This window comes from Conger conger, chromosome 3 (assembly GCF_963514075.1).
Source record: "Conger conger chromosome 3, fConCon1.1, whole genome shotgun sequence".
NCBI classification, from domain to species: domain Eukaryota; kingdom Metazoa; phylum Chordata; class Actinopteri; order Anguilliformes; family Congridae; genus Conger; species Conger conger.
The window spans coordinates 66,659,338-66,683,321 of NC_083762.1; the positions used below are offsets into that span (position 1 = coordinate 66,659,338).

General features: G+C 43.4%; 2 protein-coding genes across 3 annotated transcripts in view; both read right to left on the reverse strand.

Annotated features, from left to right (window-relative positions):
- The window catches only part of tspan17 (tetraspanin 17), a 31,376-nt gene extending 27,274 nt beyond the window's left edge, over window positions 1-4,102 (reverse strand). The window contains exon 1 of the mRNA XM_061235818.1: window positions 3,561-4,102. Coding sequence (XP_061091802.1) covers window positions 3,561-3,647 — 87 coding nt within the window. The 5' untranslated portion in view covers window positions 3,648-4,102. The remainder of the gene's footprint in view (window positions 1-3,560) is intronic.
- Window positions 4,103-7,030: 2,928 nt separating this feature from the next.
- Window positions 7,031-23,984, reverse strand: part of LOC133124507 (synaptopodin) — a 28,224-nt gene continuing 11,270 nt past the window's right edge. Inside the window, exons 3-5 of one of the 2 annotated variants that reach the window (XM_061235777.1) lie at window positions 16,675-17,319; window positions 14,945-16,644; window positions 7,031-10,454 (exon numbers count right to left, since the gene is read on the reverse strand). In XM_061235777.1, coding sequence (XP_061091761.1) covers window positions 9,849-10,454; window positions 14,945-16,644; window positions 16,675-17,319 — 2,951 coding nt within the window. In that variant the 3' untranslated portion in view covers window positions 7,031-9,848. Of the gene's footprint in view, window positions 10,455-14,944; window positions 17,320-23,984 lie in introns of both variants that reach the window. The other variant, XM_061235775.1, reaches the window with a different exon arrangement.

Sequence of the window (23,984 nt, forward strand, 5' to 3'; positions counted from 1 at the left end):
TGCTACACAGGACCAAAGATATGAAAAGAGTGCTGATAAGAAGCCCGTAATGAAAAGGATATTACACTCGCACTGATCTCCATCAATAACACCCCGCCATCTATCCTGCCTACGCCACAGTGAATTAGAATAGATTTTCTTCCGCCGTGAGGCTCGCCGCGGAGTGGTAGAGAGAAAGGAAAAAAAACAAAAAAAACAAAAAAACAAACCTGAACTCAAAATTGATGGAACAGCGCAAGCTCGTACCATGAATACCAAAATCCCGACGACCTTTTCCGCCAATTTAAACCCAGCCACCTCAGCTGTCGAGAGCGTTTCATTACCGAGATTACAGTGGAGGACGGGCGGGAAAAGGTCTGACAGACGCGTGAATGATCTCCAATCGCGGGAGGAGGACGATAGAGCCAGCAGAACGCTGTAGCAGCCCCGTCTCCAGATCCCGCATTCTTTCACAGAATGCAAAACAGAGGCCTTGTGCGAGAGAACACAAAGACGTAGTTTTCTTGGACCCGAGCACAAAGGCCTATTGTCTTGGCTACAGTACGGAGCTAGCGTGTGAGTGCGGCCTCCATCTTGAACGTGTCAGCCGGGGACGCCAGGCGAGGTTACAGCAACACTGTCGTGCGACAACACGCTCGCTGTTCGCGCCAAAAAAAAGAAACGGCTTTAATTGGCTAAAGCTGAGGATAATCGGCATTACCGCTGAAAGAGAGGGGAGCGGAGAGCTTTAAAAATATAGATAGAGCTCCATCTCTATTTTAAGGCGCCGCACAATAGCCCCCCCTCCAAGCCAGAATGCAAATGAAGTTCTCACAAATCAAGCGGCAAATTGAAAAACACCAGGCCTAATGTTCCGCTGAGGCATGGCGTCTCGCCTAAGAGGATTGACGCGCTTTAATTGTTTAACATTTTTAAGCGTTTCGTTTTCTTCCAGCGCGGAGCCGGCGGCGTTGCGCGCGGAGAAGGCCGCGTCTGCTGGGTTCACGGCAGCTTAATCTCACTGCGAGAGCGGCACGGCGGCCCCAGCACTGAGGGCTCTTCTCACGTCTTCATCCACCCAGGCCAGCGGTCTACACACTACCACAGCCCACAGCAACTAGTCCCCCCTCTGCGTTCTGTGTTATATTAAATCAATATAGTCGAATACAAGGTATAGAACTTCTTTTTTTCTTTTCTTTTTTACATACAGGTTAGTTAAAACCCGTTTAAAATTTTAATTTCGGTTTCACAGACAGATTAAGCTTAGACTTGGACTAAATTGAGTATTGTATGGAGAATCTTTTTTTTTAGACCAGCACTACACTTAATCGGGGTCTGCAAAACTGACCCAATGCGTTAAATTTGTTGTACAGAAATAAAGTAAACAAAAAGCATTCTCCTTTGAATTCCTTTGTTATACTCATTAGATTTCAATAAAAGCAACATAAAAATAGAGTAGTTGTGAATGACTACCACTGGAAGTCCATGTAATCAACATAACAAGAATCCGCAGATTCACAACTTCTAGCACAACTGCTATAAAGTTAGCGGGCGGCCCAGCTGACCGTGGCTAAACCAAGCGAGATGGAGATGAGATCCAATCATTCACTTCTGCTCGGATTCAACAATATTCTCAAGGGATGCACTCTTCCCATCATGCCCTAAGGCAGTGGTTCCCAAACTCGGTCCCTGTGTATGCTGGTTTTTGTTCCAACCACAATTGCAATCCAACCTTTAACAAGCAGTTTCTTAATTAGCTGCTTTTCATGTTTAGAGGGACTACTTACCCACTTTAACCACATTTTGTCAGATAGCTATGCATACCATAAAGAATAACATTTCATATTGTGTTTATTGTGTTATATTGCAAACAATGCATACATTTTGAATAATAATTGCATTAAAAAGTGGTAGATTATTTTTCACTGAAGAATTCAAAGCCAAAGCAAGTGATATGGCAAACCTGCATTGTGTTGACACATTTAAGGATTTAAGGATATTTTTTAAAAATACAAATGAAATGAGCTAAACACATGATCAACTACATAATTAAGAGCCTATTAGTAAACCTCAATATTTTATTTGTTGCTTTTTCTTATTGGTGCAATAAGTACAATATGAACGTTGTCATTTTATTCTTCATGCCATTGCATAGCTTTTCCTGGCATAATGTGATTTCATGCAGATAATACCGCTTTAGATGAAAAGCACCTAATTAAGAAAGATTAACAGCATATTGAAACTATTTGATGGCAATTGGCATTGGAACAAAAACCAGCATACACAGGGATACTCCAGGACCGAGTTTGGGAACCACTGCCCCAGGGCATCCCCGTCCAGATACCCCAGTTTAGGGCCTATGATTTAAGCCATAAACACAACTTGTTCTGACAGAGCAGGTACTGTTGGCCTTAAACCGGGCACAGGGCATCTGAGGCTTCACTTCAAAGAAAACTGTTAAAAAGGGAGGAAAAACACTGGTGTTGAATCGGCGAGCCTCTCCCGTTGGGCTTTGAATTTGAGCCAAGCACACACAATGACTCTAATGAGGGATTTTAAATTAATTTAATATACTGCACCCCTTCAGTTGGGCCAGATCACATATCATTACATCTTAACTGGAATTATGCAGTCATTCCACTCAAGCTCTATAATGTTCTTATGAATGGTCACAGCCACCATATTTCATACCATAGTTACCGCAGTTACACTGGGGCCACTATTTTGTGATTTAACTTAGACATCCCAGACCATGAATGATTGCGTTCTTTGTTAATTTAATGTCAGCCAGCAAATTCACTTTATGAGGGGAAAACTATGTGATGCACATATTGCAATCAATGGTACTGACTTGATTACTTTATAGATACCTGTCCTGTTAACTTTACTGAAGCAGGGCTCACTTCACTGTTACTACATTGCCAATGGAAATAATGCGTTCCACCATCCACTGATGGTGCACGTAAAGATAAACAGCTAGTAGCAGTGATTTTTTTTTGGAGGGGGGGGGTGACAAAAGGAAGCCAATTTCTAGATATAACATTCACTTTACACGGACAACACAGATAACCAGCTGATAACCTGATAACCAGTTACCAAAGATAATCAATAACGTTAGCTCGTTGTTGGGATACTAGTATCACCTCAAAACTAGCTAACCTCAACGTTTCAGTTTGGGAGTAACGCAAGCAAAGCTGACAGACTAGTAACTTACAACTAGTAGTACAACAGCTAAACTTGTCCAGAGAAGCAATGCGACTTGCTTATTGTTTAGACTGGCTGGGATTATCACAAAGACAGGATCGGATAGCCATGATATCTAGCCACAATACTCTGTTGTTGCTCTCTCAGTGTGATTTCCTGTCATTTCCCTCATAACATAGGCTTTAGTCGTCTCTCTGCCTGAAAATAATTATGGATTTATAGCTGTAAGCTGTAGCCAACCAAATAGCTACACGTTTCTTCTTAACGACTGCAAGAAGAGAGCGAATCCCCATCAACCCACACACCTTATTTGAGCACTAAGCACACAAAAACGAACTATACACAACAGTGACAATTGATAAAATGAAAACACTTACCCAAAATATAATGTTGAATCCAAACAAAAAATACTTCACGCAGCAGCTAACTTCGGCTCCTTTAAAATGATGATGTTTTCTGCTCATTCTTCTCTAACTAGCAGCTAGCTAGCCAGAAGGCTAGCTGCTGGTGTTGGGTTGGCAAGCAATATGACAAAAATCAGAGTAAAAATGTGTTAAGCAGCTTGCTATCTACTAGCTAGGCTAAATGTAAACATACATACCAACGAAAGGAAATGTAACATCAAAACAACAGGCTGGCTAGCTTTCTAGCTAGCAAGCAAGCTAATTAACAATACCCAATTTGGGCTTTGGCTGAACAGCTAGTTCATCTTTAATTCGCTAGGTAGCTGGTTAGCTACGAAGGCGACGGTTGACTTGATCTTCAAGTCAGCACTGTAGCCCAGTCAGCAAACTGTTAGCTGCGTAGACTTCAGATATACGCAGCGTAGCATTTGATTGCTTTGGCGACTTCAACCTTGCAAATGTTGAAGAAAACAGTGCTCGTTTTCAGAGCTGTTCTGAAGAGAAGTGAGGTTAGTGTAAACCATAGCTACGATTCTAACACTTATTTTCCACAGGGACCTCCAATGGAACCTACCGATATTGCACCGACCTACCGATGTAGCTAGTTTTTTGGGATTGTTAAGGAAAGACCTCAGCCTAGCGGGCAAGAGTGATATGAACCTGGAAAGTAGCGTTGGTTAATGGAGCAGAGATTCTGAATCTGAAAGTTGCTGCAGAGATTTAGATAGTTGTAAAGTCCGTTTTGATTCTTCTTCATATAAACAGTCGTTTACAATAAAAAAAATAAAATAAAAATAATAATAATAATAATAAGAAGAAGAAGAAGAAGAAGAAGAATTAATATACATGTATTTGTACTGGGTAGGTGGACTGTATATGCATTTCTTTTGATTGTCTAAGGACACTGTCTGAGGATGGTGTACTATCTCCTGCACCACCATAACCTTTATGTAAACTCCTCCCTCTTCAGCTTTCAGTTTTTACACAATTTTACACAATTAGCTAATATGTATAGCCTACACCCATGGTCAGACCCTATTTTAAACCAGGGCTATTTGAATGGTGATTTGGGGCCCAATGTGATTTGGGGCCATGTATTCCCTCTTGGCCACAGGTGCAGTGCATATGGTATATTGCAGTATCCAAATAGTATATGGCCTCCAGAAGGAAGTTGAGGTAAGTGAGGCTCCCTATAGGTGAATCTTGCTTTCAAACAGTGGCTAGTTTTCTCCAAATCCACCAGTCTCCCTTTATATGTTGACAAAGCTCCGTAAAGCCTCATATGTTTGTTCATGTTGGAATTACTTTTGTCATAGTATATAATATGCTTTCAACTATTTTCATACTATATCAGCTTTTAAGATATTTTGAGCATATAAGTATAATCTGATCCTAGATATGTCTTACTAAAATATCAAAAGGCTATGGTCATTGTTCAGTGATGTGATTGTATGTGCTTCAGTCTAGCTGTGTCTTTGCCAGAATAATGCTCTATCACCTCATTTCAACAAAGACCCCTAATGAATGCTTATTTTCAATTTCATTTGAATTAATGAATATGCCTTGCACAGTATTAAGTTCATCGGACATCATTTTGTCATTATTTCCAAGTTAAAATATAAACAGCCCATAAACTACAGAGTAATATATATATAATAAATTATTTTGGCAAAGGACTCATCTTGGCCATTTCATGTCCTACCCGAATTTAAAACAAACCAGACCTGACTGAGTTTTGTTATTTATTCTCTTCAAAGTATCAAACAGAACTTAAGACTCCAACTTGACATGAAATAATATTTATATTGTTTATCGGGAAACCTTGATATTTGAAGTGCATGATTTACCTCATCTAAGTTAATCTGTATCTTACCTCTATGGGCCTGCAGGTGGCAGTCTCTGTGTGCCTTTGATTAACACTGTGTCAGCATCTCATTGCCAGATCAGATCACCCGTCTGTTCAATATTACATTACTTAGTGACTATGCAGATGGCTTTATGCTAGGCAACTTATAAAGTTAACATTTTTTAATACTCTCCATTAGTATATCCAAATGCTATCCATTTCAACAGCTGGATACTTGCCTGAGTACAAAAGTACAAACTGTGATGGGCTAATCATTCTTGTAATCAAATATTCTTGTGTTCCGCTCTCATGGGTGTCCAAACAAAGTATTTAAACCTGCTTTCTGGTCATGAGCTCACTTCACAAACAAGCTCCGGCTTCCCCAAGTTGTGACCCCCTCATAGACCATGGGGGTTTGAGTTCACTATGTACAAATGAAAAAAGATAGACTTTATATTATACATTCTCAAAAGACACTAACAAAAGTTACATTCAGCATTTAAGCAGTTATTGCATAATAGTTGTTTGGACATCTGTGAACATTTTAATTCCACATAGTTAAAAATAAATATGTACAGTATTTTTTTCATAAGGGGTTGGTCTCAGAAAAGGTATTTTCTCTTTAAGTGGGTCATAGACTCTTCTGTTTCACTCTGCAGTTGCAGGCTGTTTCAGGTGAGTGTCCAAAAATGCAGCTCAAAGGTCAAATATTTTGAAAAAGGTCACAATATTGTACTTGTATTTTAAAGTTATGAGAAGGGTACATGATAATAAATATTTCATTATGTCCGTATATTTATATATGCAGTGCCCTGTAATAGGATTCATATCCTTGCACAATTTTCACATTTTATTGCTTTCAAGCTTTCATTCATGAGTTTCTTTTAGGAGCTAATATTTGTTATTATTATGTGTATACTGTATACTATATAATCACTGAACACTTTATTAAGAACACTACAACTACTTATCTATGCGATTATCTAATCAGCCAATCGTGTGGCAGCAGTGCAATGCATAAGATCATGCAGATATGGGTCAGGAGCTTCTGTTAATGTTCACATCAACCATCAGGATGGGAAAAAACTTTGATCTAAGTCACTTTGACCGTGGAATGATTGTTGGTGCCAGACAATAAATAAAAAATACTCAAACTACCCTGTCTGTCACAAACAATCATTCCACAGTCAAAGTCACTTACATCACATTTACTCTCCATTCTGATATTTGTTCTGAAAAACAGCTGAATCTCTTGAACACATCTGCATGCTTTTTTATTTAGTTGCTGCCATGATTGGCTGATTAAATACTTGCATTAACAAGCTGATGTACATGTCTACCTAATAAAGTGATCACTGAGTGTAGGTTTATGTAATATATATTTAAATGCACACGCACACACACACACACACACACACACACACACACACACACAATCAACCAATCAACTCCTTTTCTAGGATGTATGAATGTATGTCCTTAAGTTTTGTGAAACTTTCACAAACTTATCGATTGATATTTCAGGAAATATGTTGTTTGAATCAAGGTCAGTCTGCAAACTAGAAAGAGGCAAATCAACAACAAAACGCCAAGCTCATTTTCATATTTGATTGATGTACTTTATTTCTTTTAAAATAGGACAGCAGTAAAAAGATACAATGTGCTGTGACTTTGGCTTTTGTTTGATGCATAGATATGCTGACAGACACATGCGGGGCACGTTGAGCTGGGAGTCAGTTTCATTTCAAAACAGTCAATTCAGGAAATGAATTGAAATTCAATGAAAGAATTGAAAACTCATCATAGAATGCATTGGGCATTGCTCACTTAATTTCCTGAAAGGATATGGATTTGACCTACGTACACCCTGTGTTACAATTCAGTATTTTTAGATGGGGGGTGGTGTAAAGGGGGCCTTGTCTCACAATGCCAAGGTTACCCTCTCTGCTTTCAAGGTGCCAAGTAAACATGCAGCTGGTGCGTGTATCCATCAGAGCTTCTGTAAATACCAGAGAATTTGCTGATGCGCATGCCTGCCGTGTCAGGCCACAGAAGAAGAATCGCCCGTCTGTGCTCTCGTAGGTCCGGCGACTGGCGAAAACGCAGATGGTGCCCACGGTGTCTCTGTGACATGTTGCACGAAATAGAACTCAGGCTGAAGGTTAGAGTGCACAGATCGGGTTTGACGTCTCCGTGCTGCAGCTTTGACAAGAGCTGTGGTTTAAATAAGGTCACGTATTCACAGCCTGGGATAGAAAAGGTCCAGGTGCTCAGGTGTTCAGTGTGCTCGTGTGTGGCCGGATTTACACCGGCTTTAGTGAAATCCAGGCGGATCCCAAGCGGTAATGTTTAAAGACAAAATGTTAAGTGCAAAAAAAAAAAAAAGTGAAACACTTTTAATTAGTAAAATGAGTATCTAAAGTGACCATTAGTATACGGCTTTATTGGATATAGAAAGAGCTTCACTACGTCATTGCAAACTGTTTAAATCCATTAGACCTGTTCACCAGTCCATCTGTGACTTTAACAAGCTCTCTCACTGTTTCTCTGCAGTCTCCGCATGTGAGTGTTGTCCCTTTAGAATTATGTCCCACAGCACAGGATCATACCCTTGTGAGCTTTGTCCCTTTAGCCATCATCATGCTACATTATGAAAACAGGAATTTAAACCAACAGCTGTTCTTACTATTATGATTTGTCTTCCTGAATTGTGTTTATAAACCAGGAATGTAATCGTAGCATCTCATTTTTATAACAATGGTTGTTTATCCACTTCCAATTATAACAGAAATGGCTTTCTGTTGTGCCATGCTGTGCTTATTAGTGAAGATTTCCGCTTAAAGTCTTAAAAAAGCACAGTTCATCTCCCGTTACTGGTATACAACTTTCTGTTTACATGCTGAAATTCCTCAATAGTGTACCATCCATCAGAAAACACACAGAATACACATGCACCTACCATCAAACCTTTTCTCTATCGCTCCCATTTTCTCTACTCAACATTCCCAATACTTATGTCCCAGTCAAACTGGACATTCAGAAAAAAAAAAAAAAAACACTTCAAATCAATGTGATACAAAATATATACAGGGGTGTGAATACAGGTTATTGCACTGTTAAGTAGAATTCATTGCCTGCTCTTTTCTTAGATAGAAGAGCTGCAGTAAATACTTTCATGTTTTCAACATGAGAAGTGTCTAGCTGTGAGCTGTGGAACTAACAATATAAATTAGGCTTCTGATCTATAAAATGAATGGAATGGTAGAATGTTCAGGATAGTATTTGAATGGTGTCCACTATATAGGTCACAATCCACTTTTTGGTGGGGCACAAAGGATACAATTTCTTGTAGACTGTGAGGTGTTGTTTTAGGGTACTTACGGTACCTTTAACCATTTTGAAAGCTGCAAAACGTAGTCTTTCAATTAAATTGATCTTTTGGTGGATCTCAAGGCTTGCCATGATCCACCGACATGGATTTCTTTCCATTATGAAGTGGACACCACTGCTCGGTCACAGGGACCACCTCTCTAATCACTGTCCAATGACAGAACAGCCTAAGCATCACTGATGTCCACTCATGAAGTGATGACAGTGATGTATTGTGTTCATACCCCTCTTACAACCTCAAAGAGCATTACAGTGAAGCAGGGAACCGTCACCGATGTTTGGCACCTTGCCATTTTGCACCCAAATGCTCACCACATCACTGTGGAAGACCAGGAAATTCAACTGGGGGATAAAAGTGCTTTCATGGTTGAGGACCAGAACTTTTGCCCTTTTTCATTCCAGCGTCAAAACTTGCAAAAATCCCACCGAGGAACAGTCACGCTAAATCCCGTTATATTTACACATAGCCAAATAACATAAGAGATTAGGACAACAGCTGTGGAAATATCACTGGCTACAGCTTTTGTGAATCTAGATGCGTACAGTATAATGAAAATCACAGACTACATGCTTTTCTCTGCCCAGTCCACATCACAGTGTCTTCTTTGGTTGCTGGATTCCGCTTTGGTATGACTCAGTTGGTCCACTGTATTTTATTTGCTCTTTTTGAAACACAAGTTTAAGAGAGCTGGAATGGACTCTAATTGCAATGTGTTTTTACTTTAACTTGGAATATTGGTCAAGCGAGGGTTACAGGTCTTTGCTGCTCACAGATGTCTTTTTCATATGTGTGTGTGTGTGTGTATACTCCAGCCACTTGCTGGACTGATATGGTAAAATAATAAAAAGAAAAAAAGTAACACTTCTTCAAATACGGCCAAAGCCCATTGCACTGAAAATGTGGGCCTCCTGAGATCGGGAGTCTTGAATTTGAATTTGGAGTCTTGAGAACAGAGTCGCTTCTGGAGAGGAGAGGAGAGGAGAGGAGGGGGGTGGTGGGTGGTCATGCCGCTCGTGATCGCCCCCTACAGGTCGGCGTGGATGGTGCCCCTCTTGATCCTCAGGCTTCCTCCCCAGCCGCGGGGGCAGGTGTTGTAGCTGCGTAACCCCGGCGACCGCAGGCCCGAATCCTCCGACTCCAGGGAGGCGTCGGAGTCCGTGAGCGAGCGTGTGGCGTAGAGGCGCACGGGGGAGCGTGCCGAACGCGTCGGGGTGGGAGGCGGGCTGGCCAGCGTGGGCGAATGGCCACCCAGGGGGCGGGGCTGGAAGGGGCTGAGGCAGCCGGCCCGTCCGTTCTGGCCGCCGGGGGAGGGGCTGTTCTTGCGCTTGGCGGCGTTGATGATGTTTTGCGCCAGGAGGCGCCGGTTGGCCTTGGCCTCTGGGCCGGCGAGCGGGGACTGGCACCGGGTCTCCTGGGAAGGGGAGAGGGGGGAAGAGAAGGAGGAGGGATGGAGGGAGCGGGAGGCGGAAGAAGGTGGCGGCACTGGAGACGCAGGGCGGAACTTCAGCCCCCCCGCCAGGGCCTCGGGGCTGCTGAACCTCCGAAGCTGCTGGGAAGCGGTGGGCGTTGCCATGGGAACAGGCGTGGTGCGCGTGGGCGTGGTGGGGGTGGGAAGTGACTCCCTTCTGGTCTGTATGAGACAAGAGATAAAATTCTGGATGAATCATTTCCTATTTAATTCAACAGTGCCCAGGATTCAACTCTTTTCTGGACTTTAATCCTTTAAACTAGCCTATACAAACTACAGTTGTGACCTTTTTTTCCTTCTTCAAAAAGGTTCTGGGAAAATAAATATTTGCTTGCAAAACTGTGCTTGTGAAAAAAAAGAATATTTTACTTGCATTTTTTTGTCAGTCAGACTTAAGGAGAAATGGGGAGTGAGTCTACAACGCAGCGTTATATTTGTAAAATGGAATGAATGCTTTTTCAATCTCCCCCTCACAGCACATTCTGTCCAAAGAGAGTTCCAGAAAGTGGTCACTTCGGAGGAGAAAGCCAGAGCTCATCATGCAGTGAGCCTTTCCCAGCACGCTGTCAACCAGACAGAGAACATTCCAGAATTACCCTGTCTTCGAGCACAAAATAGGGAAACTGAAAATTATTTCTTTCAATTTTTTTTGAAAGGTGAGACTCCCTTGCGATGTCAACTCTTAAGAACAGTAATGGAATAATTACTGGTTATTTTATTTTCTAAAAGAAGGAAAAGCATGGATAATGAAACCACCACATACGCCACATTTTATTTCTCTTAATTTGCACAGACTCCTTTTTCTTTTTTTTTTGGACTTGGAGTCGTCTGTAATGTGGCTTTTATATGAGGGTTCTTTGAGGAGTCCTTGAAAATACTGAATTTACATGAAATTATCCCTCTGGAAAGCTCATAGCTTTTTAATTTGCATGACCTCTATCACAGATCTTGGCCTGTATTTAATGAACATTTGTCCTTAACTTTTACTCATGATTAAATGCTAAAGCTTGTTTTTTTTATATAAAGCATTTTAAATTTTGCTGAGGACTGAGCTTGCCATTCCGTAGAAGGAAAAAAGGAATAAATAAACATTTGCATATAAACAATGAGTCGTGTTTAATCATGAGTCACAATTATGGACAAATGTTGATTGAAGCCAAGCAAAACATTTAATGTAGTGGCAGAAGGGAGCTAAGAGCCCATACCAAATGACAGAACTTCATACCCCAAGCCCAGATCTGGGGTATGAACATCTGTTTGGCTTAACCATTACCAACATAGGCTTTGCACCAGTTATCCTGAAAATCTGCGACTTCAGACTGCACCCAGACTCCACAACTTAGACCCTTTTCTAGCTATGAACCTCAAATACTACTTACTCATTTGTTACAGTAGTGCATGAGGATAGATCCTTTCATTTGACAATGCTAATTGTTGGTTGGATGAGATAATTGGTTCTAAGGATGTGTACAGTGCCTTTTCTGTTGACCTACTACACATTTTTCTATTTATTTGTCTGGCAAGTACCAATCATTTAAAATAATTCACTATGCTGTCCTGTATTGGTTAAATTCCTTAATGTCCCAAAAGGGTACATGAACTTATTTGCACTGCAGTTAAGTTCCAATACAATTGTAAAGGAAAAACCAAAAACCAAAAAATGGTTCCAAAAGGAACCCAGTGATTCCACAGAAGAACCCTCTCTAGTACAAGGGTTCTTTGTTGGTCAAAATGGTGCCCTGCCTGGGAGCTTTCACATTTCAAACCAATGATAGAGGGTTCCAGAGAGATCTAAAAAGGGTTAGTCTGTGGAGTGAAGCCAAGGAACCATTTTTTCTGAGTGTATTTCATATATGTGGGCAGTGCTTGTGTGCATTAACAAAGATCAGGGGAAACCAAACGCATTTTCTGCATAGAGACCACCCTTTGCAAAGCAGTGAAATGCTCAGCAACATAATAGCACAGAACAGTACAAAAAAAAACAAGGAATCCTTTGAGCCGCACATTGTTATGTTAACAAATGACTTTCATGTGCCCAGTGTTCAGATGCTATTTGGTTTGAGTTTGGGCCATTACTGTTTCCTGGGTAGGTCAGTTCAGCTGAGCCAGTGTACTCAAACTGTGCCCCGTTGGTTTGGAGTGGAGCCCTGCCACCACAATTCTGCCCCAGACCAGCCCCTAGCTGTTAACTTGTATACCTGGGGGGAAGGAGGGGGGGGTGAATAAAATACTGTCTGCCAAACCCACAGGTGCAGTTTTAAACACTGACTCACTTTGAGTCTTGTGCGTTCGAGAGGAGACGTTTAATGATTTAATAAGAGAGCGGAGCAGTGGGTTATGGGAACACGTGAGACATATTAATATGTTCTGATTTATGACCCGGGAGGATCATGGCATATTGCTGCAGTTAAGAACAATACTCTGCCAAAAAATAATTCAGGCTCAGGGATCAGCCTTTAACCATTTCCTTTTCCGGCGATAAGAACTTCAGACATTTTAAATAGTATGATACATCTGCACAGTGCCCCTTGGCTCTGTGGTATATGAATGCATAAAGTGAAACTTTCTGTTCATTTTCAGACATGTAGGATGATGGATCAGTCTTTACTTATGTAAGCCACTCAGGATAAGAGTATCTGAAAAATACCTAACTGTAATTAATGTCTCAGGGCAGCAGTGGAGTGTAATTGTTAGATCCTATGCTTGTAACTCAAATGTTGCGGATTTGATTCTGCCCTGCAGCAAGGTACTGAACTGCTTCAGCTATAAATGGGCTGTGTGTAAAAATGTAACCTGTGGATAGGAGTGTCGGCTAAATGCCTAAATGTAATGGAAACCCTCCCTCCCTGAGCAGTTATGTGCTGACAGACACAGTCAGCACTGGCATAGTGAAGATCTGATACCAGAACGTGGGCCGCATACCTGCTGAAACCTAGCATCCCAGCAGGCCCGGCCTCCACGGTGGCTGTTTATAATCCTTAACAGGAAGAACATTTCACTCTGAAGCGGATGCAGGAGTTGGCAAAGAGTGCCAAAGAAAGACAGTGAAGTCAAGAAAAGTCATTAGAGAGGAGCTTTAATAAGGAACGAATGACAGTTCAATGGTGTTAAAATGAGAAACAGAAAATAAGTTACATAAAAAGACAGTAAAACAGGAGCAGGGTGAATGCTAAATGCCAGAAATTAAAGCTCTGACAGTTTTTGTTAGTATACTCTTTAAGGCTGAAGTCTGCCAGATTCACTCCTACAACAGGTTTAAGCACCAGAATATTCCCATTAATTCTGTATAGACTTATCTGGCGGCCATTGCTCTTCCTTTGAAACAATAATAATAAATACAGGCACTTGGCGGTTTAACATTCAAACTTCCAGCATGAACATAACCAACAGAGAATTATCAGCTTTTCTTTGGTCAGAGTGAGTAAACACTGCTTGTTAAAGAACAGCATGTGCAACAAGTTTATAACTAATCTGAGAATTCAGTAAATAAACAGCATCAATCGGTCTTCATGCATTGTAGCGCATAATAAACTTGCAACGCAGAAATGCAGCACTGGCTGGCAGTTGTTTTAAAGGATTAGGAGCACATTCACTGCTCCAGTCCAGGATTAGAGAGCAGAGAAGGGAGGTACCGTTCTCCTGCCCAGACTCCATTTTAGAAACCAAACAGACCAAGCCATCAATTCCAGCCCTTAACTGTGCTGTTCTGCAACCCTGTGACTGCTAAATGAATCCACTGAGGAAAACAGGAGCTTATTTACCAAACTCAAAACTATTTCTGCTGCAACTGACAGATAAAAGGGTTGATAGATTGTGTAACTAAAAAAAAAAAAATACTGAACCCTTCTAAATCTTCATTGCAGGCTTCATTCGGTTTGACAACCAAGTCGAATAATTAATGTCAGATTGGCCGTCGTTAACACATAGTATTAATGATATACTTCAAGAACATCAAGAAAAACCCTGTCTGTTAGGCCCTCATGTGTTGGATTGTTTCTGTGTTTCCAAGCTAAAGTGCTTAATGTGTCTCTCCCTCGGCCTGCCTCACACCACAGAGCCAGACGGTGGAAAGAGCCCAGTGCAATTTTACGATGAAATCAGCAGCTACGAGTTCCCAAAAAAGCCTTATTAAAACTATTTATTTTCTTTGGAGCAAAAATAAAACGATTTACTTCGTGTTTATTGGCACTATTGCAAAGTTATTAAAGTTGGCTCCACAGCTTTGCAGTGGGCAGTCGTAGGATCAGTACATTAACTACACATGTAGAATACATATGTAATACTGCGTGTTGGATGGGGTGTGTGATCGTTGGGCTCATACAGTGTTTGGCTATGAGGGGGGGTTGCAAATCTGTAATTATTTGAAATGTAATCCTTTTAGACACCAGGAAAAGTATTGCTTTCATTTCTATTTGAGGCAAATTTGGCCTATGTTTTGGTTAAGAACATATTTCACTGAAAACTACATGATATCTGCCGCAGTGTTTTCACATTTTAACAGCATCTAAAATAGTATTTAATATGTGAATAAGACCCCGGTGAGACCTCAGGCCTAAGGCACTGCCCATACTGATAGGCACCTTGTACAGTAGTGCTCACACAATGCTGCTTGCTCAGTTACAGGTCAGTTAAAAGAAGAAAGGCCTCCACACCTGTGGCTCAAGGCCCGCCTTCTTAGCAGAGAAGGTAGGCCGGGGTGCCTGGACGACGTTTCGGGGTGCGGGTGGGCGCTCGGGGGACCGGGCGAAGACTGAAGAGGCGATGTGAGACGTGCCCGGCCAGGGCGGGGGCGGCGTGCAGTTTGATCTGAGATCCGAGAACCCCGCTCCGTTCACCGGACTGAGGGGCGCCTGTGGGGAGAAGGGGCGGAAGGGGGCAGGGGAAGTGTAGTGAGGGGAGAGGGGAGGGGGGTTGTGCGCTGGGAGGGAGGTGTGTCGGCCGTGGGCTCGGTTCAGGACAGGCTTTGGGGGCGGGGCAGCTTTGGGCAGGGAGCTCATGGGGTCCCTGGTGGGGTTCAGGATGAAGAGGGAGGAGTTGAGCTGGTAGGGCTTGTGCCGGGAGATCTCCATCTCCAGCTTGGTGCATCCGTTCTCCAGGACCGGGCTCTCTGGGCGGGGTGGAGGCGGAGCCATGGCAGCCCCGGGTCTGGGCTTGGCGGTCCGAGCGGGTGGTGCTTGGGCACTGGAAGTGACGCTGGCGTTGGAGATGTCCACCATGGCTTTGACCCGGCCAGGCATGTGCGACGGGAAGGTCCAGGAGGGGGGCAGCGACGCGGTGGGGGATGGAGCCCTGCCGTAGGCCCCGCCCGCCGATTCAAACCTCTCCATCCTGGTCTGCCTGCGAGCAAACAGCTCTGCCCCTTTGCCTGAGGCATTGGCCAGACCCTGCTCCACCTTAGGTTCCTGCCTCACAGGAGCCCCAGAGCTCTTCAGGCACGACGACCACTCCGGCATGGCGGCTTCCTCCAAGCCCGCACCGCCAACCTCACCGCCTTTGGGCAGGAAGTTGGAGGCCTCTGCCCCGAGGGCCAGCAGCTCCAGCTCCTCTTCTGGTGGGGGCTCTGGGAGGGAGGGACCTCTTTTCCTCTGGTCCACCCCCTGCACCAGCGACAGCAGCTCCGGGTTTGGGGCCACCTTGGGCTTCTCCTGGAAGGTGAACATGGACTTGCGGGCTGCCCGTCGGGTCTTGCCGTCCTCCAGGATGCCAGTCTTGATGGGGGACGCAGCCTGCCGCCGGTCAACCAGCAGGTCGGGGATGTAGGTGGGCCTGGGGGCCGAGGGGTGTCCGTACTGGGGCAAGCACGGGGAGGGCGAGATCACCCTGGACAAGGGCGGAGGGCTGCAGTAGGGTGGTGGAGGTGGAGGTGGGTTAGTGTATACTTGTGGAGAACGACTGGAGTAGGCCGGTGGATTAGGATCAGAGTATACTTGTGCAGCAGCGCTGGAGTAGGCCACTGGAGAAGGATTGGAGTAGGCTGGCGGAGTAGCCTTAGAGTAGGCCGGCAGATTATGGTTGGGGTTGGATGGGGTTGAGTAAGTCATAGGTGGGGGTGGGGAAAAGGCAGATGGAGGCGGGCTGTAAATTCGTGGCAGGGGCGGCGTCACGCAAGAAGGAGGCGGGGGAAAGTCCACTGGCGAGCGGACGGTGGTGGTGGCAGTTGCCCCAAACGGCCGAGCCGTCCTGTTGACAGTAACAGGGGCCTGCTTGGCCAAGGACAGCGTCACGCGAGACGTGTTTGGAGCGACGTGACATCCGTTGGTGACCTTGCTTGGAGTTACGACTTCCTCCCTCTCACCCACATCAGCCGGGACTGCTGTTGCCCTTATGTCGTCAGGGGGTGAAGCCTTGAGAGGTGTTGCCTCAGGAGGTGTGGCAGTGCGAGGTATGTCCTCGCACTGCTTGACCTCACAGGGCATGGGCTCAGTTGGAGTTTCTTCAATGGACACCTGCTCAATGGGTGTGTCCTCAATGGGTGCAATCTCAACAGTTGTGTCCTCAATGGACACGACCTCAATGGGTGTGTCCTCGATAGATACAACCTCAATTGGTGTGTCCTCAATTGATGCGACCTCAATGGGTGTGTCCTCTTTGGGTATTGGCTCTCTGATCTCACACTGCCCTGAGAGGTCCTGGTCCACCTCTTCCTCCATGCAGGCAGCTGGGGGGCCCTCCAGGGGAACGGGTTCGCCCCACTCCTCCTCCATCCTCTCCCCTCCTTCTTTTACCACACCAGGAGACCGGGCAGGGTCGGGCTCGCTGTTCCTGCAGTCTGATTGGCTGCCCTCTTTCTCAGTGTGCCTTTCCTTCCATGTCAGAGGCTGGCGCGGCTGTCCGTCTCCCCCCTGGCCCACGCCCTGGCCGAAGCTGGTCCGGGTGAAGGCGTTCACCCTCTGCTTGCGCCGGTTGAAGAGCTGCACTCCTCTAGAGTTAGCGTTGGACTGGAAGGTCAGCTGGGCAGCGATGATCTGACTCCTGTCCCGGGCCTCCCTCAGCTCCTTATCTGACAAACTCACACTCCGGGTGAGGCCTACAATTAGAGAGAGAGACAGAGACGGAGACAGAGAGGGAAGGATAATTAGTCAAAATTTGATAGAAATAAGAGCAGCTAGCTTCGGATAAAGCTGGCAGGCGATGCACAAGCCATCTAAAGAGCTGGTCTTTACAAACTGCACAAGCAGAACATAAGACCAGGTGTACATCTGTTACTGTGGTTCACCAATGTTCTGGTGAAAAATAATATTTTCACTTTTGTTGTTATTAATAGGGAAAAATACAGTTCCACAACATTCAAAACCACAAAAAAATGCCTATAGAATGAAATACTCCCGAAGTTTGACATTTCACAGTACGCTGCTCCAACAGCGCTTATTAAATTCAATCTTTCAATCTTTCCTGTTATTATTACAATAGACTGAGTTTATTATCCTGTACATCCTACACTAACAATAGCCGAGTCTTTTTTGGTTACCCGCATTCGTGGCTCTCACATTGTGAGAGAACACGAGAGACATAACACAAACAGAACAGACTCATGCTGATGCGAAGTGACTGTACAGTAGATAACGTAAATAAAGCCACTTCTATCAGGGCTGCTGGGTCTTTACATGCTTAACGCAAATAAGAATGCAGCCTCGATAGCAAATCTGCTCCAGTGTGTAACGGCATTCTGCACGTGCTAGGACATGCCGGCCTAGCTTCAATCAATAGTCACCCTTTGAAGCTTTAACTTGCAAATTGATGGGCTTGTTTATTTTATTTTTTTAACTAAACTATATTCTCATTATTGTTTGCTTGATTCCTCAGAATGCGTTTATGAAGAAGAACATGTGAATTGAATCGTTAAGCACGAATGGAGACAGTCCAAGTCTCCTGGAAGTTCTTGTGGTCTCCTGAATTTACACCTCGGCTGCCCAATGCCGACAAACGATTCTAAATCTCTGAGGAATGGGCCAGGTTGTCAACACACTTCTTTCACAGAACACCACTGTGTCTCATGCATTTATTCACCAATTCACACCTTTATATTGCCCTGAAATGTTGCCAGGTTGAGCTGTCTGCAAAAATATTGTCTGAATCCTGGCCACTGATGGAAAAATCCCAGCAAACTCTTCTGTGGTTGCTGGTTATTTTCCATGGGGCTGGAGTGCTGGCCATTATTTTTCGCCTTTAGCCTGACTCGACAGGCCTGAGAAGCTTTGCAGGAACAGGACCCGGAGCTTGAAACCAGACCCAGGTCCTGAAACGGACACGATGTGCTGACTCGGTCCTGCAACAAGGCCTCAATGGTAAACACCTCATCTGCCAAAACCAGAACACATCACACAGCAAAGCTGTGAATGCAGTCTGTCCTTACAAATTAGACGCGGCCTGCCTGATCATCTGGGAAAACAAGCTCTGACCACCCAAGGCTCCGTGCGGCAGTATGCACCAACATCGCTGTCTTTAACAACTTTTTAATATGAAAATATGAATAGTTTGTGGGGATGAAAAAAAGCCACAACAGAAGCCTTGCATATCTGAACACACCTGGATATTGTTTCCACACATCTGCTTAGCTTTGTCACTGCTGCCTTCAGTTCAGGTTATCCTACATTAATAAATAAAATTCCACTTCAAGTTTGCCACAAATCATAAGAAGGAGAACAGGAGATGAAGCTTCAGATGAAAAATATTTTTTTAAATGGTGCACATATTCTTTTGCAAAACCATTAAAAAATAAGGGTTTCATTTGTTGGCTTTCATTTGCTGGCGAAAGACCTCGTCTGTCAGTGCAACTATTCCTCCCGGGCTCAGCAGGAGAACCTCCCCAAGCATTCCTCAGCTGCCGAGACAATCCCAGCATGCCTTTCACTGAAAAAACCCTTCATCAGGCAAACACAGCCTCCCACACATACTCAGCCTGCCACCATTTATGTGTGATGGGGTGTCCCACATGTCACTGAACAGCCATGCTAACTTCAAGGAAAAGTTCAAGACTCGCCTCACTGTCTTGAACTTTTCTTTGCATCCTACAAAACTATTAAAAATATACAGATGGGCCTGAGTCATAAAGGGGATGTTGTATACTGTAGTTTATAGCCTTTTTGCTGTTTATTTTCATTAAAACAAACAGTGTATTGTTTTCCATTGTTCCCACAGTTTATCACAGCTTTGGATTACCCCAAAGTGAGATGTAATATGTGTAGTTTGTTGTGCTGGGAAAGTTACACCGTAAATGCATAATGTTCTGTGCAGAAGAAAACACAATGGTCTGTGAGAATATTTCCACATTAAAATAACATAATAAATAAAATATTCAGTGATCATATATTGTATTATTAATCTGCTTTACGGGTGCCCCCAAAGTGTAATACAGAGATTAAATGTTACATACAGTCAATTTACACAGCTGGATATTAGCTCAGAAAATGCAGCTTTAATCCCTTGCTTACCATAAAACAGCATGTGGACATGATTAAACATCCTTCCATTATAATATAATAATTTTAATAACATTGTTCACTGTCAACCTCCTGGTGCAGACCAATCCATGTCCCGAACCACTGCAGTGTCACACTGTTGAACCCGGTATAAGTGTTCACATATTTATTTTCTTATTTACTTTTTTACTTTTCTTTTAGCTTCTTTTTTTCATTCAGTGCTCAAGGCTACATCAATACAGACTCATACAGGAATCGGACATGAAGCTATTGCTTAAATTAGGTCCAGATCCACTAACCGCAGTAACTCAGTCCAGCCCTTCTGTAAATGCCTGTGCTTTAACCCACTTTTCTGTGTTTTGTCATTTTTTGTTTTATTGAGTTTTTTTGCAGCATATTTTCCCTGGGCCCCCACACCATAAAAACACTTCCAAGCTTCTCATAAGGAACACGGTCCACCTACACCTTTACCACGCAGGCAGACTCTTACTCAGGCTGGCGGGCGCACTACTCTGGGAGGGTGGGTGTGTAGGAGGGGGCACACTTTGGGCAGAGGGCACAGGCCTGGGTGTTGGCAGGGCATTAGAGGAAAGAACTGAGGTCTGATGGGGCGTGTGGGCCTGGCTGCACTCTCAACCACACTCCCACATCCGTCCCTGTCGCGACGCCAGGGTAATGATCACAGCTATCGGCCTTGCACTCAAACTCTCCGCTACGCAAACCTCAACTCCAGCCCTGGGCTTGTTGACCATGCGTATTTATCTTACGATCAGAAATAAAAAATTTAACGACTCAACTACGCTGGCAAGGACTTTCGAACGAAAATGTGGTCAGAAATTGAAAACTACACCCACGATATGCACTCCGCCAGATGGATCAGAACGAAAAAAGAAAAGGGAAGTGTCGCAAGCATACAGAGATGTTTGGCTTTGTACATTTTTTGGGTATCCAATCAGATGACTTGTGTTTTGTAAACCGTAAATGATCCAATTCACCTGACCCAACAGAATTATGAATATGAGAACATGTGGGAGTTCTGCATCGTATCCTGCCACCGGAGATGCCTCATCAGACCTGGAAGCATTTCACAGCCCAGTAACAATAAAAAGGAATGTTCTGCACTGTGGGGCCGATGTTCTTCCTGCACAACCAGGGCTGACCCCTAAGCAACTGACTCTGAACGTCGGTAACAGACCTGTCTGAAATATTTATTTTTTCCGCAATACTTTATAACCCTTTGAAGGCCCGCACGCATCAGCCTTGTCTTCCTGGTTTTTTGTATCTAAAAGCGCCACAAAACATTCGCAAAGAGCAGTGACGTAGGTTTTTTGAAAAGTCTCTAACCCCTCCCTGTCCCCTTCCAGTGGCCAGCTCTCAGTGTTAACATTTAGTAATGTCATCTGATAATTATGCAAACACATACGTGGGAAATCATTTTACAAACAGCTCAGAAAATAGAAGTTATGGCCTAAAATATGCATACTTCCACCAAAATTGCAATTGTTTTACTTGGGCCCTTTAAACTCCAAGATTAGCCTACTGACAACTTCAGTAGAAATGTTTTTGTTAGTAACATGTTTGGTTAAAATTTTTCCGGTATCTGCAGGGTTTAATCAAAATTTACGGGCACCTAAGCAGCTAAAATATTCGGAATACATAACTGGCCCTGATCAGCAGTAGTCATGAATGGTATAGTGCCTCCCTCTCTCGCTCTCTTATCTGAAGACTGAGTCAGTGAATCAGGACAGATAATCGCCATAAAATAACAGGGAGGGAAAAGAAAACATCAAAAGGGCCAGAATGACATCATCCCTCATTCATTCACTTCCCAACCCCAGTGGAAGGCCCAATGGCTTTGTTAGGTGAACTATGAAAAATGGCACACATTAACTGTATGCCGAGGGTACCACGGTGTCCCCAGGCTAATCCAGAATCTTTTGCAGCCATGATCCCCCCTCCCACACAGTGATGTGAAAAATTAAATTAAACTGACCTGTGGTCAGCACTTTGGGGCATAATCTCTCAACAGCTAAGAGAAGAAAGGTGCTCATGTCATCTGAAAAACTGGTACAGGCTGCGACCAGCCTACTCAGTTGCACATATGCAACATGAACCCAGTGTAGAGAAATGTAGGTGTACTGAGAAGAACTGTGTTATTGCTTCTACCTGTGTGGTCTTCTATAAACACACTGCACATTCCTGAACAGTACAGGTGGAGCACAACCACACAGGAGTGTTCCTTACTACCAAGCTATAACCAACTCCGTGTTGACATTTCAGTTCCTTCTTTAGACGAAGCAGATTAGTAAAGTCCTATTTACAGTGTCAGTGGTTAAAAGCCTTGTCCTGTGAGTGTCAGGTGTTGCACGAAAGAAACCCTCCTCCCTGGCACATACACACACATACACACAGAGATACCATCCACAATTAACTCTCACACACAAACCTGCTCCCGACAATTCTACCCATACAGTTAATGTATTTATATCTTCTGACACTAAATGACTGTGGTTGGGGGTGAACTTGGCTGTTCCTGGATGATGGCTCCCTGGCAATATCTACACGGATCAAATTCTAAGCAACGGCACAACTCTTTCTCTGTTTATTTAGTTTTCTATCTAAAAGGAAAATGTGGGTGCCTTTCGACAAAAAAAAAAAAATGTATGGAACAGAGACGTTCAGCGTGCCACACATTAACAAATAAAATGCTTTGAAAATAATCTTTCCAACTTAAAAAAGAAAGAAATTCCACCACATCCACATAAAAGACTGCGGGAAATCACAGATGTGCTTGTTGTCATTATGGAATAAAAAAAAAATTCCTGTCCAGACACTGTTCTCTTGTTATGTACAACAATCTAGTAAAACTCGTGTTAAACGGGATTCCCCGTGCTCATAATCACCGCAGCGAGAATCAGATAGCTTGGCGAGCGCAGGAGTAACTGCGTCTGCTTCAGTTTAACGGGCATAGCCTCCCTCCGATTTGATTAAACCACATCTGCACCTATGAGTCTGCGGTGAAATCTCAACTTTACTGCCCATTTATACAGATTTTACATACTGTGTAGTACATTATTAATTGGCAGTCCATGCGCCCCAGTCTTCCATAAGGTTGGTCAGACAGTGCGCATGTTTGCGTCAACTACTGTCAGGCCGCTGGATCTTTCCCACCCAGTTTTGTCAAACACACACACGCACGCGCATTTATTTATGTATTTTTGTATTTACTAATTTATGTATGTAGGCTATGTGTCCTAGTATGTCGCCGCTGCTCGCATGAGCTGTATTTATGTAGGCTACTTATTTGGCAGACGCGTGTGCATGCCACCTGTTGGTAATCATCGTGCCAGTAATGTTTATCAGGATATTGCACTGACAACCGTTTCACAGCAAAAAAACCCCACTGTTATCAGTCATCGTCTCCACAGGATGTAAGGCGCATAACAGTTACATAATCTTGGCATGTTTGGGTTCATAGCTCTAACAGATTTGGTTTAAACTGGACCAGGGGATGGCTCGTATCTTCAGGGTTCTCGCGCGTGGGGCTGTTTGAAAGTGCGCTCTTGAAGTAGGAGAAAATATTTCAATGACAAATATGACACAGCGCTGAACCGTAATTAATAGTGTTAAAAGACCAATTAAAAAAGTGAAATAAGACCAATTTTTGTTTCAAATGTAGCTGTACAAATGCAAAACAATGTTGTCTATGTCTGAAATGTGCCGAATTAGTGAAAGTCGCTGTATAACCTACAAAAACAATACAATATAAAACAGTTTAGTTTGAGTTATTTTTGTCAGTGGGCTATTTTTATTATTATTATTATTATTATTATTATTATTATTTTTAAACATTTTTACGTCTGGTCTTTTCTTCCGTTTCCATTATCCATGTGCCGATCTGCATTCACCCATAACTAGAACAAGCAATTCCCTGTAGCTGCAGGCGTATTTGACTGTAATAGCGTGTAACAATCACAATATAGAGAATGAATTGCCCATATAGCCCAAGTGACAAAAACAAAATATATACTACAACAACGGGGCAAAAAAGCAAAATCCACCAGCACAAACGCTCATCAACTACATTTATAAATAAATTACACAACAAGAAACGATACAGCAGTACCATAATATGCGCCAATGAGAGCTTTTTTATTCAGGCGAACTTCTTTAAACTTTCAATCTGTTCGAATCACTGACCGATCTAAAGGGAGACTGATGTCAAACTAGACTATAGCGCACCTTGTTGGAAATATAAATTATTCAAATATTG